This window comes from Panthera onca, chromosome B3 (genome assembly GCF_046562875.1).
Source record: "Panthera onca isolate mPanOnc1 chromosome B3, mPanOnc1 haplotype 2, whole genome shotgun sequence".
Lineage (NCBI taxonomy): Eukaryota > Metazoa > Chordata > Mammalia > Carnivora > Felidae > Panthera > Panthera onca.
The window spans coordinates 121,795,293-121,813,421 of record NC_138344.1 but is presented as its reverse complement, the minus strand read 5'-3'; the positions used below and the strand labels follow the sequence as shown (position 1 = coordinate 121,813,421).

Sequence of the window (18,129 nt, the reverse complement as noted above, 5' to 3'; positions counted from 1 at the left end):
GTTACTAATCATTATATAATTAGGCATTACTAGTACAATTGGTTATAAATACCTAATGTCATTAATCATAAAAGCAAAGACTTTATTGATTGATATTAATTGCTAATAGCTAATCAGTAAACCAATTTGTAACCCAAAAAACTTTACAGTACTTATAAAGCTGGTTTCTAAAGCATTGCATGCATAGTGGGTGAGTCACTCCCTTGGTTAACATAAAACAAGAGAGTCTATTTGAATGGAAGTTAGTGGCTCACAGCTTGATAAAAGGATACCATCCCCTTTAGAGTAAGTTTAACAACTTGAAAATGTGATGCTGGCTATGAAGCCCAGAAGATGTACATACTCACATAATTTTGTACATAATCGAGGGGAGTTACCAACCCCTTGAACTTCAAGGGGGTGGGGAGATGGGTCAGTCATCTGGTCCAAATCTAAAATGGCTTGGGTTGCTGCCATTTTAGACTTTTCATGGCTGAGGAGAATAAAACAAAACAGTTTCACCTTCTGTTTTCATTCAATTTCTTTCCTAAGAGCCTGCCCTAAGTAGATTGGTTGAAGTTTTCCCTTTTTGACAACAGCTGCAGCCAACTAAAATAAAACAGGTGTTGTTATCAATTTGGCTTTTTTGAGTTTTCTCCCAAGATGTATCTTCTCCATAAAATTCTTCCAAAAGCCAATGTCTCCACCAGTGCCTAGCATGTTCTCAATACTCAGCAGATGTTTATTGAATATTCACGTGAATGAGTGAATAAATGAATGAACAAATGAACATTTCAAAGGGTTTGTCCTCTCCCCAGAGAATAATATGTTCACATACGCGTTATTCAAATACATCAAATTTTTCTATTTCTGAGGTTTTGGTGGGAAGAGGGATTACCTCTGAATTTTCGGTAAACACAATTTTGGAATGCCTGAGAATCTTCTACGTGATTTGAAACCTTATGAATCAATCGAGGTATGTTCAACCATTAATATTTCCTTCAAGGTGGAATAATGAAATTATTTTCCTATAGGGTCATTGGCTCACAGGAAGAAAAATCAATTGTGAGCCACACAGAAATATAATGGAAAAACTGAAAGTCACATCAAAGTTTGAAAACTACCGATTGCCAGTTATAACAACAAAAAAAATGGAAATTATCATTATTTAGTGACTACCCCATGCCAGGCACTGTGCTACGAGGCACTTTCTATACATGCTCTCATTTAATCCTCTTCTTGCCCATTTTACAGAGAAAGAAGGCAGTTCCAGGAGGTTAAAGAATTTCTCAAGGTCACATAGCTTGTAATTTCAAATGCAGGACTTGGACCCAGGCTTTTTTCACTCTTTTCTTTATGCAGGCCTGACTCATGCAATACAATACAGGACAATACAATAGGAAGCTTGAGATAAGGCATAAAAAGAACTGTTGTGAACTGTTAAAACCAACTGAAATAAGAACGACTATTATTAAGTTATTATATCTTATAAAAGGAATAACGCTTTATGGGAAAACAGCACACTAAATAGAACGCCTGCACGGATCTGAACTGGTAAAAAATGCATGTTCGACAAGGATCGAAAATCAATTCAGAGTGATGTAAATAGCTTGCCATTCACAGGGTTTATCTTTGTTCTGATAAGTTATTAAAGTGCACAGATTTAGAAAAGAGAATGATAGGGTGAAGAGAAGTTTCCATGGGATAGTCTATCTCTGGGGGTTTTTTAATGTATTTTATAGAAAATAAAATCAGCTATTGGGAGTCTGTGCCAACACAAACATTACCTAGCCACCCACTGTTCAATCAACACATTCAGAAAAGAAACAAGATGACAGACAGCATGCACTGAAAATGTTGTTCAAAAAAAGTCAAAAACATGACCGTCACGGGTCTTTATTTTTAGAGGCCCTTGGGATGGGCCAGAGGATATCAAACAGTGGATTCTGGTGCTCAGACCAGAGTCCCACCCCTGTGTGGCACAGCACCTTGGGGACAGGACTTAGACTCTTTAGAGAGTGACAGAGCACGAGAGTATTCATCATCAATTTCAGAAGCTTACGAGACAACAGGGAGTGATACGGGGTGCTGCTACTGGGACCTGGGTATTATGGTTTTACCACCAGCTCACACGTCCTCTGAGTCCTGCCGTGTCTCTAACAGTGAGAACGGCAGTGAGGTCCAGCCTGCTGAGCTCCCTGCTCCTGTGGGTGGCCAAGAGCTGCTGCAAAGCCAGCCGGCCAGCAGCCGAACAGACTCTGCCGTGTCAGTTCACCCCTGCCTGCTGAATCATTGTTCCAATCTCTGGGCCCAATGAGTCTGGCTCTGGACAGCCACTCAAATCAATAAGAGTCACTGGCCGTGCATCTAGAAGTAGAGGTGCCCCAACTATTAAAGGGACAATATCAGATGATAATGACAAAGCTGAAAAACACCCTTGGCTGTGCCTTTGTCTTTTGTGCAAAGTCACCAACACCATTAGGTTCATCAAACACCATTTACTGAGAGTCGGCTTCCACTTGGCTGCCACCATTCAACAGTCTACCCGAGAGACCATCCCCTTCCCCAAGAAAAGTGCCAGGTTCGCAGGAGATACAAAACACTAAGGTCACCTATGCTACTAGGTGCCAACCCAAAAGCCATTTCCCTCACCTTTCTGGCTAACAGAACCCCAATTTTGTGCATCTTTCATGTCCCCCAAGAAAGGCAGGTCTCAGTCGGAGAAGGTGAATCATGATCAAGTCTCTTACATCTCTTGCCAAGATTGATTTAGACTTGGGCATGTGGCCTACTTCTGGCCAATGAGATATGAAGGAAATTCTATTGAGGGGCTCTTTTTTGATAAGGAATATGAAGGTAGAAACAGGCCCTCTTTGGCACGGGATGTTACCTACTTGTAATAGCAGGAACTGCTGCAGCTATTTTGGGACCATGAGGAGCACTACCTTAGAAGGACAAGCCAGGATGTGGAGATGGCAAAGTAGAAGACAAAAGGAACCTGGGTCCTTAAAAACCACAGTGAAAAGGGCTGCTGGTGGAGTGTGGGTGGGTGGATGGGCTAAATGGGTGATGGGCATTAAGGAGGGCACTTGTTGGGATGAGCAATGGGTATTATATGTAAGTGATGAATCACTGAATTCTATTCCTGAAATCATTATTACACTATATGTTAATTAACTTGGATTTAATTTAATTTTAATAACAATAATAATAAATTATTTAAAAAAAACAGTGCTGTGCTGGATCAGTCAACCTTGGAACAGTCAACACTATCTCTGGCTGTCTTGGAATGTGATATGATACAGGCTACTATCATTTACACCACTTTTAATTGGATTTTTCTGGTACTTGCAGCCAAAAGCATCTTAATTGATACAACTGGTAGTAGCCCCCCCACCTCCTCACTCTCAAAAACCTCACTCCCAAACCTGTCCTTACAGCAGACATTAATTTAGATTTACAAGTTCACTTCTTACACTGCACATATTCAAAGGTTAAGCCTATTAGTCACTCTCTCCTTACTATGAATTACTCTGGTCAGATTATCTTCATCTCAAGACCATGCTGTGAGGAATCATAGGGTTGGAGAGGAGAGAGGGACAATAGTGTGCAGCGAGAGGGAAGCATGAGGACACAAAATACCCGCAGTGGTCATAAAAGAAAGCACCAGAAGGCTACATTTTTCCTCTCCCTTGTCTCCAAGTTTCTGGTGGCTAAGGTCACCTTAATGCCCCCTAGAAATCATTCTTCTCCTGCTAACACACACGACAACCTTTCTGGGGTTTTCATTCCTAAATATAAAATGAAATGAGCTTTCCAGTTAGGCTCTTCTTAGTTTTACAGAGAAGGGTGAGGCCAGGTAGGACACTTTTCCACCAGAGACCAAGCCCAGTGAGAAGGCAGTGCCCCTGGTGCTGCTGTGAACACTGATGTTGGACAGAGGTCACCTCGTCTCTGGCTTCTCTTCTAAAGGCGATGAGTATAGATCTCTGATCAGCCTTGTGACCCCAGCCCCAGCACTGCCTCGGTCACTGTGCATGAGCCACTCTGTGTGTACTCTGGACACAGTTGTCAGGCTGTACTTCCCAAGAAAAGCATCTGATGCTTATCTCCAGGAGGAGGATGCCAAATCTTTATTGCCGCTATTATTGCTATTGACCTGACAGCCACCGTTACTTAGAGAATGAGGCTCTGATTACAGAAATGCCAGCAGCGGTTCTCCTAAACCAAGTGGGTCCTGATGGCACCACTGGGGACAGGAGTGGCTGCTGGGTCCCAGGACACCCAAGGATGCTCCGAGACTCCCAGTTTACTCCCAAGTATGGCTCTTCCGTATCCACTGACAGGTGCTCCAGAAAACTTGCGTTTCCAGATGGATGCCCAGTGCCATTCGGGAACCCTGCTCCCAAGCCCTGGTCAGCTCCCTTTTCCATCACACAAAGCAGCTATTCCAAACCTTCACCCCCACCCTGGGCCTCCGATGCCACCTCCTACCCCCTCATTCTCAGCAGATGGTCTTGCCTCCTACTGCAGCGAAAAAAATAGAGGCTATCAGGCTGGTACAACTCAGCTGCCCACTTTCCCTCCATCATCCCCCTCTGCCCCACACACTCATCTGTGTGCAGCCTCACCATCTTCCTCTAGTTTCAATCTAGGCTGATTGGGGCTAATGCTTCCACCCACGTCCTTAGAGCCGAACCCCGAGAGTCTCCCCCAGAATCAGATCTGTCAGTTACTTCTCTTTCCTAGATCTCCAGTCCCCCCACACTCCATGGCCACCCTCCCCATCAGCAACAGCCTGCTCCAGTCCCCGCCTCTAATCCTGTGCTTTGCTCTAAGCACAACATGGTCCTCCCCAGTGTCATGGCCACATCTGAGAAGAGTGTTCTGCATCAACCGTCTCCACTACCTGGGGCCTCAGTTTTCTCCCACCCCTTCACCCCATTCTCCTTGCTCCCTCCACAGGACTCCCAATAACCAAATCCGAAAGGCCCTTTCCAGAGCTTTACTAATTTTATCTCCAATTTGACAGCACTGAGTAATACTGGCAGACTGTATTTCCCCAAATGGCTGCAACAATATCTCCCACTCTGATGCTCTTCTAGAACCTGGTCGCGCAGAGGGGGCTTTTATGACTCTTGTTCTTACCAACAGAGTAAGGAAGAAGTAGTGCTAGGCTAGGTCATAAAAGTGTCCTGTGCTTTCAGCCTTATTCTCGTGGGACACTTGCTCTTTGAACCCAGCCACCATGCTGTGAGGAAGCCCAAACAGCCACAGGAAGGCCTACTTGGAAGGACCCAAGGCCCTGCCCACAGCCCCCACTGAGCTGCCAGCCATGTGAGTGAGCCACGTGGAAGCAGATCATCAGCCAGGCCCCCTCACTGGCACCGCATGAAACACTGGTGAGTCTCTCTACCAACCCTACCCGACTGCAGATTCATGAGCAAAGCACACGACCATTGTTTTAAGCTGCTGTTTTCTAACTCTCTTCTTGAATGGTTTCCATTGCATGTAGCAGCACTGCTCAGTCCTGGTCCTCCTTCAATCTCTCTGGCCTTGCCCTCTCCATTCCTGTGGGGGCTTATCTTCCTGGGTATACACCCCCCATGACGGTGTTCCTCACAGCTCTTCCCTTGCCCTCTCCTCTTCTCTTTGCCTGACCTTCCTAAGTGACCTCAACTACTCCCCCAGATTCAGCTACCTACCATGAGCGTCCCTGCTGTTAAATCCTACATCTCTATTTCCATCCTGAATGCAGACCAGCAGAGCGATCCCCATCCAATCTCCTGACCACAGTATCTTACACCTCACGGTGGTTCCACCACCCGTCCTCCCTTGTTCTGAGGTCATCCTGACGCTACTGATCTCATAAGAAACTGCATTTCCCAGGCTCCCTTGCTAACTGGCTTCCATCTAGGCTTGGCCAGATGGGGCAACACTGGCAAAATGCTGAGGCAGGGCCTGTGGCTCCACCTCCCAGGTGATGGGCCCTACGGCTGTGATCGGCCTCCCAGAGGACCAGCTCATTGTGGGCCAGCTCCACTGGGTGGCCCCAGCTCCTGGGGTCCAGAGAACCATCTCTTCTCCTTGTCCCTCCACCATGAGGGTGGCAGAGGCTTCCTGCAGTTGGTAACTGTTTCACCATCCCATTTGTCTTCTCTGCAATTCCATCCCCTGGGAGCCCCATTTTCTGTTTTGTTTTGTTTTTTAATTTTATTTATTTTTGGGAGAGAGAGAGAGAGAGCATGAGCAAGGGAGGGGCAGAGAGGGAGACACAGAATCCAAAGCAGGCTCCAGGCCCTGAGCTGTCAGCACAGAACCTGACGCAGGGCTCAAACCCACAAACCGTGAGATCATGACCTGAGCCAAAGTCAGTCGCTTAACGGACTAAGCCACCCAGGCGCCCCAGCCCATTTTCTGTTTTAAATTCCCTCTGTTGGAAATACCTAGATCAATTTTCTTTCCTCCCGACTGGACCCTGATGGATACACTGGTTAAAGGCATCCATATTTAATCATTTAAGCCAGAAACGTACAATTTGTTTTATTCTCCTCCTTTTCATTCATGCCAGTATTTGCTACCACCCCATGTAAAGCTGGTCACAAAGTCCTGATGAGTCTGTCCCTCGAGCCCATCCCTCCCCTTCACTCCCATTCCCCTGCCTTGGTTCACAACAGTATTTCTGGTTCCAACCAGTACAGCAGCCCCTCCGTTAGTCTCCCTGGCTGCAGTCTGCCTGCCTGCCAGTATATCCTCCAAACTGCCAACAGACTCTTGTTTCTAATGTACATCGGATCATGACATTACCCTGATTTAAATTTCTTGAGTGGTTCCCCACAGACTACAGCAGAGAATCAGATCTGCTCAGTTCCATAGCAGTTCCATACTTGCTGCGTATACTGTTCTATGCCTTCGCCTGCAACATAAGGCCCTCCGTGCTGTCCTGTCGACCTCCTCAGCCCCATCTGTAACCATTCCCAGACACATCACCTGAACCAGCTCAAGTTCTCCTCTAAGCACACCCTGTTTCTCCGAGACTCAGGCCTCGGCACAGGCTGGGCTATCCTTCCCCCACCTGGCTATCTCACCGGTGCCTCAGTGAAGCACCTCCCCGACCCAGGATGCCCCCAACAGACCAGGCACAGAGTTGACAGCACTGTGCACACACCTCTTTCGTGGAGCTCATATCCCCACACGGTGGCTGTTTGTATCCAGACCTGCCCTTCTGCTAAACAGGGATGAAGACAGAGCTTCCTCACTCCTGTGTCCCCAGCACCCATTGGTGCCTGATGCAAAAGAGACTTTCCATGTGTGTGCGAAGTTTAGTCAAGGTAAGCTGAGGGAACAAACTAAGAGTCCAGAGTGAGGAAAGGAACGGAAGGGAGACAGCAGACAAGGGGAGGGACATGCTGGCAGGTTAAATGCACTGACCTCCCAGGCCGGGTGCTGGCTACCGCCCAGCCAGCACCTGGCTCACCCTCCCTTGCTCTGCGGACAGAGCTAGAAAAGTCCAGAGACACAGTCTTCCATCAGGGCTTTTCCCAGGAACGTTTTTAGGTAGACAAGCTTGTTCACTCAAAACATTGGGAGATGAACATACAGTCTACGTAAATATTTCTATGTGATCTTCCTGTCACTTCTACATCCCTGGGCTGACCACATGCTCTCTTCTGTTATAAATTAACAAATTAAGCTGTAACTTTTCTACCCCCAAGGAAATCACTTTTGGTTCATCTCATTTCTACAACATGCAACTGAGGTCTCGTTGGCCCCAACAGCTGCCCATCATGTTCTGAGACCATCCCCAGATAGTTCCTAGGAACAAATTAAGAAGAACTGACCAACCCAGCCAAGGGCCCACCCTCCCCCCCCCCCCCCCCGCCCCCGACCCCACCCCAGTCATAGCACAGTCACAACACTTCCTTTGTCATGGTCTCAAGCTTTCCTCTCCTGCCTTGCTGCTCAAAAGGTCACACTCCACCCAGCTGCCTTGAACCAGTGTCACAGGAGCCACCTAGTTTCCAGAGAAATATAGAATGAGGATAAAGGAAAGAGAAAGGGGAAGGCTCTCACCTCCATCAGGAGAATGTCCTTCGAGCTCTGAGCCTGTACCTTTGGATGCTGGACCTTCACAGCCACCGTCCGCCCATCATGCAGCACTGCCTTGTGGACCTGGGCCAGGGAGGCGGCCCCCAGGGGGGTGTCATCAAAGCTCATGAACAAATCATGGATCTGTCAAGAGTGGAGAGAGAATGGAGTGAATAAGATGACCCAGTTCAGTGAAAGGGGCCAAGAGGATGGGCCAGGGCCAGTGCTGCCTGATGCCCCGAAACAGACTTTCTGCTCCACCGGTTGTATGTCAACCCAGCACCTTGCCTGGGCTCCCTGCTGCCATGGAGATTCCCAGCAAGCATCTGGAGGGAGAGAGAAAACACATGTGGAGGGTGTGTCCCCATACACATGCATGGGTGCTCAGAGCACCTCCATTTAAGGCCAAAGAAGTGCTGTCTAGAATGTTCAGAATGGAGTACCGTCTGCTCATTTAATTATGCAACATTGCACCCCTGGGACTCTCATGCGCACACATAAAATCAAGAGTAAGCAGAACCAGGGCACCAGACAGCCCAAGGCAGGGATCAGATATTCCAACCAGCCAACATGGAGAGCTCAAGGGATCCCAGGCTGGAGACTCCAAACCTAACAGCCGCCTCTTGTTCCTGCCGGAGCAGCAGGCTCAACATGGGTCCTCAAGCCCACTCTCGGCCAGTGGAGCAGAGACCCAGCAGGGACCCCAGGGCCGCACACCCCAGCCTCGCTTTTGGCCCCTACCTGCAATGCCACCCAAAGGGAGCCTTGGGCAGATCCCTTGCCCTTTGTCTATGAAATGGAACATGTACTACTAACTTTTCTGTCTTTTCTTCTTCCTTCCTTCCCTCTTAGAAATGCCATACCAAATTTTCCTAAAGGAAAAAAGTCTTTGTGACTTGAGTGGTCACACCTACATGGTCCAGATATGAATATTCTACCAGATGGGAAGGAGGTCCCCAAAAACCTCTTGCCAAAATGTCCAAGGCTGAAATTCTCACTCCCTCCATTTCTTTAAGTCCCTGTATAGCCTCCCAATCCTGGAAGGTCCAGACATTCTCACACACACACATAAGTGTGCCCATGCATGTTTAGTCCCAAGGCCCTCCTTCTCATGTCCCCCAGGCTCTCACACCCATTCAGTCCTCTTGCCGCCCCCCTTCTGCAGCAGGCACTCCACCCTGCCCCTCAGCCCCCTCCTCTCCTGGGGCTTCAGCAGTCAGACAGCCCATGGCCACCATCCCACCCCTCTGTTTGCTAGGCTGCACTAGTAGCTTGCTAATCTCCCTCATAAATCACTCCCTCCAGCCCTGTCATCATTTCTGTATCTTTCATGAAACTCCATCCCATTTATCAACATCCTTTGGAGGTCAAAGGTCCAGGCAACATGGGAGGGGCCCACACTTCTGTCACAGGAGATGGGTATGGATTGGCTTCCCTGTCCCCCTTCTTCTTCCTGGGTTTTTATTTGTACTCCTCCCAGTGCCTATTTACCCACCTCCTTCCCCAACCATATACTTGTCTCTTTCCCTCCCTCCTGAGTTCAAGGCTCCCTGAGGGCCAGATTCTCCCTTACATCAATCACCCCAAGTCTCCCCATACAAGAACCCTTTATTCTGGACTTGGGCTTGGATTGGGAGAATGAAAGAACCACCATCCTGTAAACCTCATCAGAACATCGGCTTCAGGTAGGCAGGGATTTTTGTCCGTCTTGTTAGCTGTCGAATTCCTTGCACTTAGAAGAGCCCCAGAACCAGTTGGTGCCAAACACATATTTGTTGAAAGACTGAATCCACTATTCTCTCCATTGGAGAGGAACTCAATCAACTCTTTCTTCCTTTTGAAATGGCTGGGCCTTCCTGCTCCCACACTCCTACTAATCCAAAATCCTCAAATGTAAAAGCACATGTCCTGTATGGAATTTACCTAGGTGGACTCCCCCTGTTACTCCAGGGCAGGTATGAGAGACCCCAGCCTGGTCGATCAGAACCCTGAATACCCTGGGTCACACTGACTGGTTCAGAGATGGACAGGTGACCCAACTGATCCAATCAGACTCAACTGTTTTACTTCTGTTTGAACTGTAGGAGAAGGGATTTTTTTCTTTCTGCTGAACTTGAACGTAAAAATTGAACTTGAAGTCTGGAGCTATCAGGAATCTCAATAGCAAAAAGAAGAAAGCAGAGACAAGAGATAGTGAATCCATGGTTGAGCCCCTTGATCTAGCCATGCCTGAATACCCACCCTATAATTCCTTTTTCTGCTTAAGTCAGTTTGAGTTGTTTTCTGTCACATAGGACTAGAGGGGCTCTGATATTTCTTGGGCCCCATCTGGGGTAGATGAAAGAAACATGAGCATGGTGCCCAGCACCCCCAAGAGGCTCAGTAAACGCGAGTTCCATGGCCTCCCCTCTCTCCTCTCCTCGGTGGCCTCTTGCTGGGACAGGGATCCAGGAATAGAAGGGAGGGAGAGCTTCAGCAATATTCCTGGCCATTACATAATGAAATCAACAACAACTTCCTTTAGAAACCCTCTGGCTGTTCCTAAAGGAGCACCAAGGAGAACGTTTTCTGGAGCATTTCTGTGAACTCAGACCCTCATCTCCCAGGCAGCTGGAACGGCCCCATCTTCCCACTGCAAAGGGACTTGGGGGTCATCTGACCCCACTCCCCACCCCAAGCCTCCACCTGGCTTCCTGGGAACATTTGCTCATTTTCTAAGGACAGCCAGTCTTCAAATCAGTGTCATTGCGGGGACGCTGCAGAGTCATTGCAACTGAAGAGTGACATGGCATCACTAGGGCTGTGTGGCAAGAACAGCTGCCAGGAGCACTCCAGGGAGAGGTGAAGGGAGGAAAGGGCTGAGGCAAGCATATCCCAATCTCCAGGGGGAAAGGAAGCCTGGCCCACCATCTCCCCAGGGAACAAGATGGGGTCCTCCCACAATCCCCTGCCCCTACCAGGGGATGCACAGGGTCCAGAGCTTAGGATACCACCCAAACTCAGGTGCCTCAACTCAGCACCCTGAACAAGGCCCAGCTGTGAGGACCTGCCCTAATCCCCAATTTGACCGATGGAGGCAAAGAGAGGCATGGGGAATGAAGAGGCACCACTCACTCTGCACAGGGAACCTGCTGGGCACATCCCCTCCTCACCCCACCCCTGCCCACCCACCACCTCTCAGGGCCCCTGCAGCCATCCTTTCCCCTCTATCAGGAACCAAGTCACACACCCACACCCTCCTGTGCTTACACACACACACACACACACACACACACACACACAAAATTGATTGCTAGTGAATGTTCCTAGCTGGCTTACAAAAAAGGTAATTAAAGATTGGTGCTACAGCCTGTAATTAAATATGAATAAAGTATCTCTAAATGGAACCTGATTCAAAGTATTCAGTGCAAGTACTTTGTGCTGATAGATAGTAAGGAAAAATAGACACTGTCCCGAAAGCAGAATTACGCCCCCCACGTGGCTGACACAAACACCACCCCCTCCAGTCAGGCCCCGGCCCCCAGCCCTCTGAGCAGAAAGCCATTAGCGGAGGCCAACGGCAGCATGCACAGCAACTAGAGTGGAGCGGGGCCCTGAGCTGCCTCAGTCCCTCACACAAACCTGTCTCCCCTTCTAGGGCTTTCTTTCCCTCGCTCCTCTTTCTTTCCTGGGGGTCTGGCAGCAAAATCAATTAAGTAAGACAACTGCATTTTAAAATGACGAGCTGTGCTTTTTAATTACTGTCAGCCCATGATTCAAATATACTGATGTCCCTGTCTAGAAAAGGAAAAATAATCAGGAAAAAAGTTTCTCTAGCTTTGTATTATCTGGTTTTTCAGGGTACGTGTGTGTGTGTATGTGTATGTGTGTGCGTGCAAATGTAAGGGGCGGTGTTTGGTTTTTTATGAGCAGAAAACATCAGAAGGGCAAGAAGAAATGTGTCTTCCCCCACAGGCTCAGGTTAAGACTTGAGCGGGCTGGCATCAGCTGGGGTCCAGGAAACCGAGGCCACATGACATCATACCCAGGTACAGGACAGAGTGTGAGACTCTCTGGGAAGTTAGGTCTGCAGATTCTCATGAAGCCAGTTTTCTGGATAAATGTTTCCAAAATGCCACACTGGGCAGCCAAGCACTGGCCAGGGTCCTCACTTCACCCAAAATAAGGTAAGAGGGTGAGGATCTTCTGTAAACACCATAGTAGGACTCCTGGGGAGGAGTTTCACATAAGTCTCTCAGCCGGCCAGCCTCAGGCCCCTCACCAGCCACAGGAAGGGGGATGTCCTGGATTTTCCAAGATGGCCCAAATTCAAATATCCCATCCTGGCGTCCCCATAGTCATGCACATCGGACCTATTCTGGATTTACTACATCAAGCTACATTGACCTAAGATAATGCCAACAAATCGAACAAACCCACAACTGGCTGGCTCCGGTTGAAGACAGGAGCTTGCCTCAAAGCAGGGAAGTCCAGGCCTAGCTGCCAAGGCCAAGCAGCTCCCACTTAGGAGTTGGGAAGACTGCCCAGGGCACCTGGGGAAGGTTACCATGGCATCAGCAGCAAACAACATCTGGATCTCGAGGTCTAGAGATGCCCCCCTCCCCGTGCCTGGCTGGGTGCCAGCAGCCATCCACTACAGTCTGATGAGGAGAGGGACAAGTCCCTGTACTAATGGAGTAACTGGAGTGAACCTAGCCCACCCTGAGCCTGCGGCAGACAAGACAGGCCCAGCTACCAAGGACTCTGCAAAGCACAGACTGCCTTGAACAGAAAACCCACCATCACATCCTATATGCCGTTGCTTAAAACCCACCCTCTTGTCACCGTTTCTCAGGGACCTTCCTCTTGTCACCATTTCCCAGGGACCTGCCCCAGGCATGCCTCCATCTCACAGTCACCCTGTTGGCTGATACCCCACTTTGCTGCAATTCCTTCTCCCCGTTAAACATGCCTGGTTTATATCCCACCTGTTCAGGGTCATTCCTGCACCTTGTAAGTAACACATGATGCTGACAGCAAATAGGTGGCACATGGTCCTCTCATTCCCCCTGCAGTGGTTTTAAAATAAGTCCACAGGTACTTAACAACTCCTCCCTTTGAGAGGTGCAGCCTACTGCCCACCCACCTCTGAGTGTGAGCTAGACTCGTGACCTGGCATATGGAGGAAATTAGTGCATGCCTTCTTAGACATCACCAGACATCCTTCCTGTCCTTTCCCGGAGAGCGTGCTCTTGGGAAAGCGAGCTGCCATGTCATGAGGACGCTCAAGCAGCCTGTGGAGAGGTCCATGGGGTAAGGAACCAAGGCCTCCTGTCCACAGTGAACCATCCTGGAAGCAGATTCTCCTTCCCCACTCATGCCTTCAGATGACTGCAGCCCTCACCAACACCCTGCCTATACCTCACAGAGAGTCTGAGCCAGAAGCATCCAGTAAGGTCCTCCCAAATTCCTAACCCACAGAAACTGCAACATATCAAATGTTTGTTGTTGGGGGGTAATCTGTTATGCAGTAATAGCTGACTAATAAGCCTCAAGCATACTCATGCCAGATATCACTAATCAATCACAGCATTCATTTCTTCTGGGCACAGATGATGCCTCAGAATCTCTCTCAACACAGTACTCCAGGAAGCCACTACCAACAGATCAGAATTAATATAGGAAACGAAATCAATCTGCCATTCCTTAGCTAAAGTCAGTCAGCCAATCAGCAAATACTTACCTGCAGGCCTGCCACATGACAGAAACCATCCTAGGTACATAAACCAACAAAACAGACACCACCTCTCGCCATGAGGAGGTCTCAGTCTGCAGAATAAGGCAACAGCCCCAAGGAAACATACTTGCTTTTTTTAAAAAAAAAATTTTTTTTAATGTTTATTTTTGAGAGAGAGCTCAAGCAGGGGAGGTGCAAAGAGAGAGGGGGACAGAGGATACGAAGCAGGCTCTATGCTGACAGCAGTGAGCCCGATGCAGGGCTCAATCCCATGAATCATGAGATCATGACCTGAGCTGGAGTCGGAGGCTCAACCAACTGAGCCACCCAGGCGCCCCATACTTGCTTTTTAGCAGGGCCTGCTGGAGGCAGTGCTCCCTGCCCAGTACCAATTCACCCAATCCTGATGGGACTTTCTGGCAAGGTAAGAGGAGACTTCTGATATCACTATGTAGACCCTGGGGGGGTCAAGGGAGAGGTCAAGGCATCCAAATGTCTCTTCCTCCCCACTCAGTGGCTGCCCTAACTCAAGCCAGGAATACCCCCACCCCCAGCTTCCCAGACAGAGCAATTTATTATAATAAAAATAATAATGACAATAACAGCTCAAGGACACATAGTCCCTGTATTCCATGGAATCTGTGTTCCTTCTGGAGTTTTGAAAGATCAAACTGTCGGTTCTACAGAGCCATTAACTATTGCTACTGCCTAGCTGGGAAGAAAGAATGAAGGCCCAGCGGCAGCACCTGAGGCTTTTCTTGACAAGGGCCAACCCCAGGAATTACCCAACAGTGGTGCTGTCTAAATTTGCACAAGGAGGCTGGCACAACACTCAACACTTACCAGTTTACTAAAGAGCCTCTAGGTGTAAGACAATCGTCCACCTGACTCTGCCAAGGGCATCACAGTCCCGACCAAGCTTCTATCCTCCCAAAGAATGGTAACAAACAGCTGACCGAGAAGTATGAAGCCAGGAGCAGTCATACCCTAGGGCTGCAGGTGTGTTCCCTGGGAATGCCCACCAGCTGGCCAGGACAGTGAGTCCTGAGAGGCAACAGGGCACAGTAATTCCAATGCAAGGTCTGGAATTGTAGGCTGGAATTAGCCAGTGCAAACCCAATCATAGGCTGCAAGGCGCTGCCCACACTCAAATTCTGGCTCCATGGTGCACCAGCTTGGGTAATTATACAACCCATCTGTACCTCAGTTTCCTCATCTGTAAAATGGGAATTTTAGTACCTACCTCAGAGTTGTTGTGTGAAACAACACACGTAAAGGATCTAGAATAGAGCCTACAGAAGACCCCCAATAATGGGTGCCCTATCTAATGCCTCCACGAAGGAGTGGTATATGAGGAGGGCACTAGACAAAGAGTTAGCAATTCTAGGCTCTCAGTTCTGTTCTGTCAGTGAGTAAAAGCGACTGTCTTCATTCACCCAGAGACTGTAATGGCCTCCTGACTGGTCCACTCACTTGCATTCCTTTCTCCTCCAATCTATCCACCCCATGCAGCTAAAGTGCGTTTTCCAAACATAAGCTGATCATGTCACTTCTCTTTGTTTAAACCACATCGCCAGCTTCCCAGAGCCAAAATCCTTAACACAATCCAGAGTCTGATTCTGCCCCATCTCCTCCCCCTGCCCCCAGAGCTCTCTCTGTCCTGCCCAGATAGCTTTTTTCAATCACCAGCACACTTCTTCCCTTCCCACTGCAGGGCCTTTGCATATGCTGTCGTCGTTGCCCAAAAGGCTCCCCTTTCTGCTCCTCATCAAAGTAACTCCTACTCATCCTCCAAAGCACACCTCAACTGTCATTTCTTCAGGGAAGCCTCCCTGTGTATATCCTCAGAATTCAGGGTGCCCTTCTAGAGAGCAATTAACATAGCTGCATTCTACCTCGGTTTGTATTTGCTTAATCTCCCTCTTTCCTTCTAAATGACAGACTTCTTCCACTTTTGCTCAATACTGTATCCAAAGCACCTGACACATAATTAGTATTCAATAAATATTTCTTAATGAATGCATGAGGTTCAACTTTCCCTATCCTCTTCCTGGTGGGGGGACTTTGGGCCTTCCAGCTGACCGGGGGGAGCTAAAACATCTCCCAGAGGCGGCTACCGTTCCTCCAAAGTAGCTGAGGGAGGCTCGCTGGTGCTGGGCACTTCGAGAGCCGTGGGTGGAGGGACTCTATGGAAATGTTGTGATAATAATGATTAATAAAAAGCAGATAAACACCCAGTGTCGTTGGCCAGCCTGGGAAGCCATCCATTAGATCTGTCATTCATTAGAGGTGGGGGTGGGGGCAGTCCAATCAGATCTCTTCAGCTTAAGCAAACCTTCTGTAAATTGCAGGCTGCAGGCGCTGACATTTGATGAATTATTCTTCATAATCCACTGTTGGCTGTCATAAATCTAATCTTTCAACGTTCCCCATCTTAATAACTTGTACAGCCTCACAGGGTGACATGTCTATGTCTCTGCCTATGACAGAGATCTCTGGGATAGAAGAGATTATGCAGTACAAGGTGCACTATGAAGCCAGGACCTCCACAGCCCGGGCCCAGCCCAGGTAGGTATCCGCAGGGTGACCACAGTATAGAAGCAGTGAGGCAGTGAGCCATCCTTGGAGCCATGGGGTGTCTGGGAGCCAAGTGCTTATACCCCATCACAGGGCTGAGAGCCAGGTGGAGTCAGGAGCTCAGCCCCAAGAATCAGGCAGACAGCTCTACCCCCTCTACTACAACCTACCCACATGAGGACCCAGCACCTCCTCCTTGAACTTGAGCTTGGTTTGGTATAGCTTGGTTTGGTAAAGGGATGTCAGAACATCTTTGGTCACAGGGACTAAATGCTCAACCATGGGTACTTCCTTACCGCTGCATAATGTCCGTTGCCCTCAAAGTGCTCTCAACCTTCTCTCGAGGTTAGGAAGAAGAGATATAATTGCACCCACTTTATAGAGAGGAATATATTGGCTAAAGGTCTTTTGTTTATTCATCCATCAAATGTTTAAGTGACTAATATAAGCAGGGCACTGTGCTAGTCACCAGGGACTTAATGGGAACTGGGTCCAAATCAGGTACAGCCACCACCCTCTGGAGTCACTACTGGAACCTGAAGTGGTGAGACAGGAATTAATGAAGTCATCAAAGATAAAGGTAAATGGCCAGCTCTGATAAGTGCTACAAAGGGAGAGGTAGCTGACCATAGAAGCTGTGTTCAGAGGATTAAACCTATCAGGGAAGGCTTCTAGGAGGAGGTGACAAAGACCTGAGATCTGAAGGATAAGGAGCCAGTTCAACTGGATGAAAGAAAGAGCCATCTAGACAGAGAGAAGGACTTGTGCAAACCCTACAAAGGGGAATAAGACACAGTGACATGAGAGCCAGGAAGGAGGTGGCCAACAACTCCCAACCCAGAATCCAGGCTGCCTTGGGCCCCCTGGGTCTTCCCCTGGCAAAGTCCTTAACTACAGCTCATGCCTGCAATGGAGAAAAAAGCCTGGACTCTGTGGTTCACACGCATTTCTGGTGAGGTCCCAGGACTTCTAAAACCTGATGGGCTCAGTCTCCTAAAACTCCAAAGGCCTTTTTCCAATAACCTTTAGATGTTCCTATACCCAAAAAGTAAGGAAGAGAGGAAATAAAGCACAGACATCCTTGCTCACAGTGGCAATAGTTGCTGTCAGGAAAGACCTCCTTAGCCTTTGGGAGGTGGTAAAATGCCACATGGCAAAAGAGCTAAGGTATGTCCCTATGCCTCAGAGCCCCAATAAGAGAGCTCAGGTACCAAAGTCCTTGAGATCGGAGCACGTTCCACCCAGTAAGAAGTCTTCCAGATGTGCTCTGCATGTGACAGCAGCAGTGCCCAGGGATTTTTTAAAGGAAGGCAAACCCAGACTTTCAGGATCTACCAGGAAGAGAAAGCCCACATTTTGGGGAAACCACATACATTCCTGGCTGACCCCAGCGAAGCAGACTGTAAAGAACATCAGCTCTGAGGTCAGCAGCCCTACCTGCCAACATCTAGCCATGTGACCTTGGGCAGTGCTTAGCTCCACTACCATTCTGCAAAATGGGAGTGATAATAACAACACCTATTTTGCAAGGGAATTCTAAGTGTTAAAGGACACTCTGCATCTAGAACAGAGGACAGCAAACGATAGCCCGTGGGCCAAATCCAGGTCAATGCCGGTTGTTTTTTTGTGTTGTTTTGGTTTTTTCTACAGCTTACCAGCTAAGAATCCTTTTTTATATTTTTAAATGCTTGGAAAACCCAAAAGAATAATATTTTGTGATATATGAAAACTATATGAATTTTGATTTCAGTATCCTTAAGTGAAGTTTG

The 18,129-nt window shown here is 48.3% G+C and overlaps 1 protein-coding gene across 5 annotated transcripts in view; it reads right to left on the bottom strand.

Moving 5' to 3' along the window:
* Positions 1-18,129, bottom strand: part of ADCK1 (aarF domain containing kinase 1) — a 152,838-nt gene that overhangs the window by 36,156 nt on the left and 98,553 nt on the right. For 4 of the 5 annotated variants that reach the window (XM_060620416.3, XM_078447955.2, XM_060620414.3 and 1 more), the window contains one exon: positions 8,053-8,211. The exons of the other annotated variant lie outside the window; for it this stretch is intronic. In XM_060620416.3, the coding sequence (XP_060476399.2) occupies positions 8,053-8,211 (159 nt within the window). The remainder of the gene's footprint in view (positions 1-8,052; positions 8,212-18,129) is intronic. 5 annotated transcript variants of the gene reach the window in all.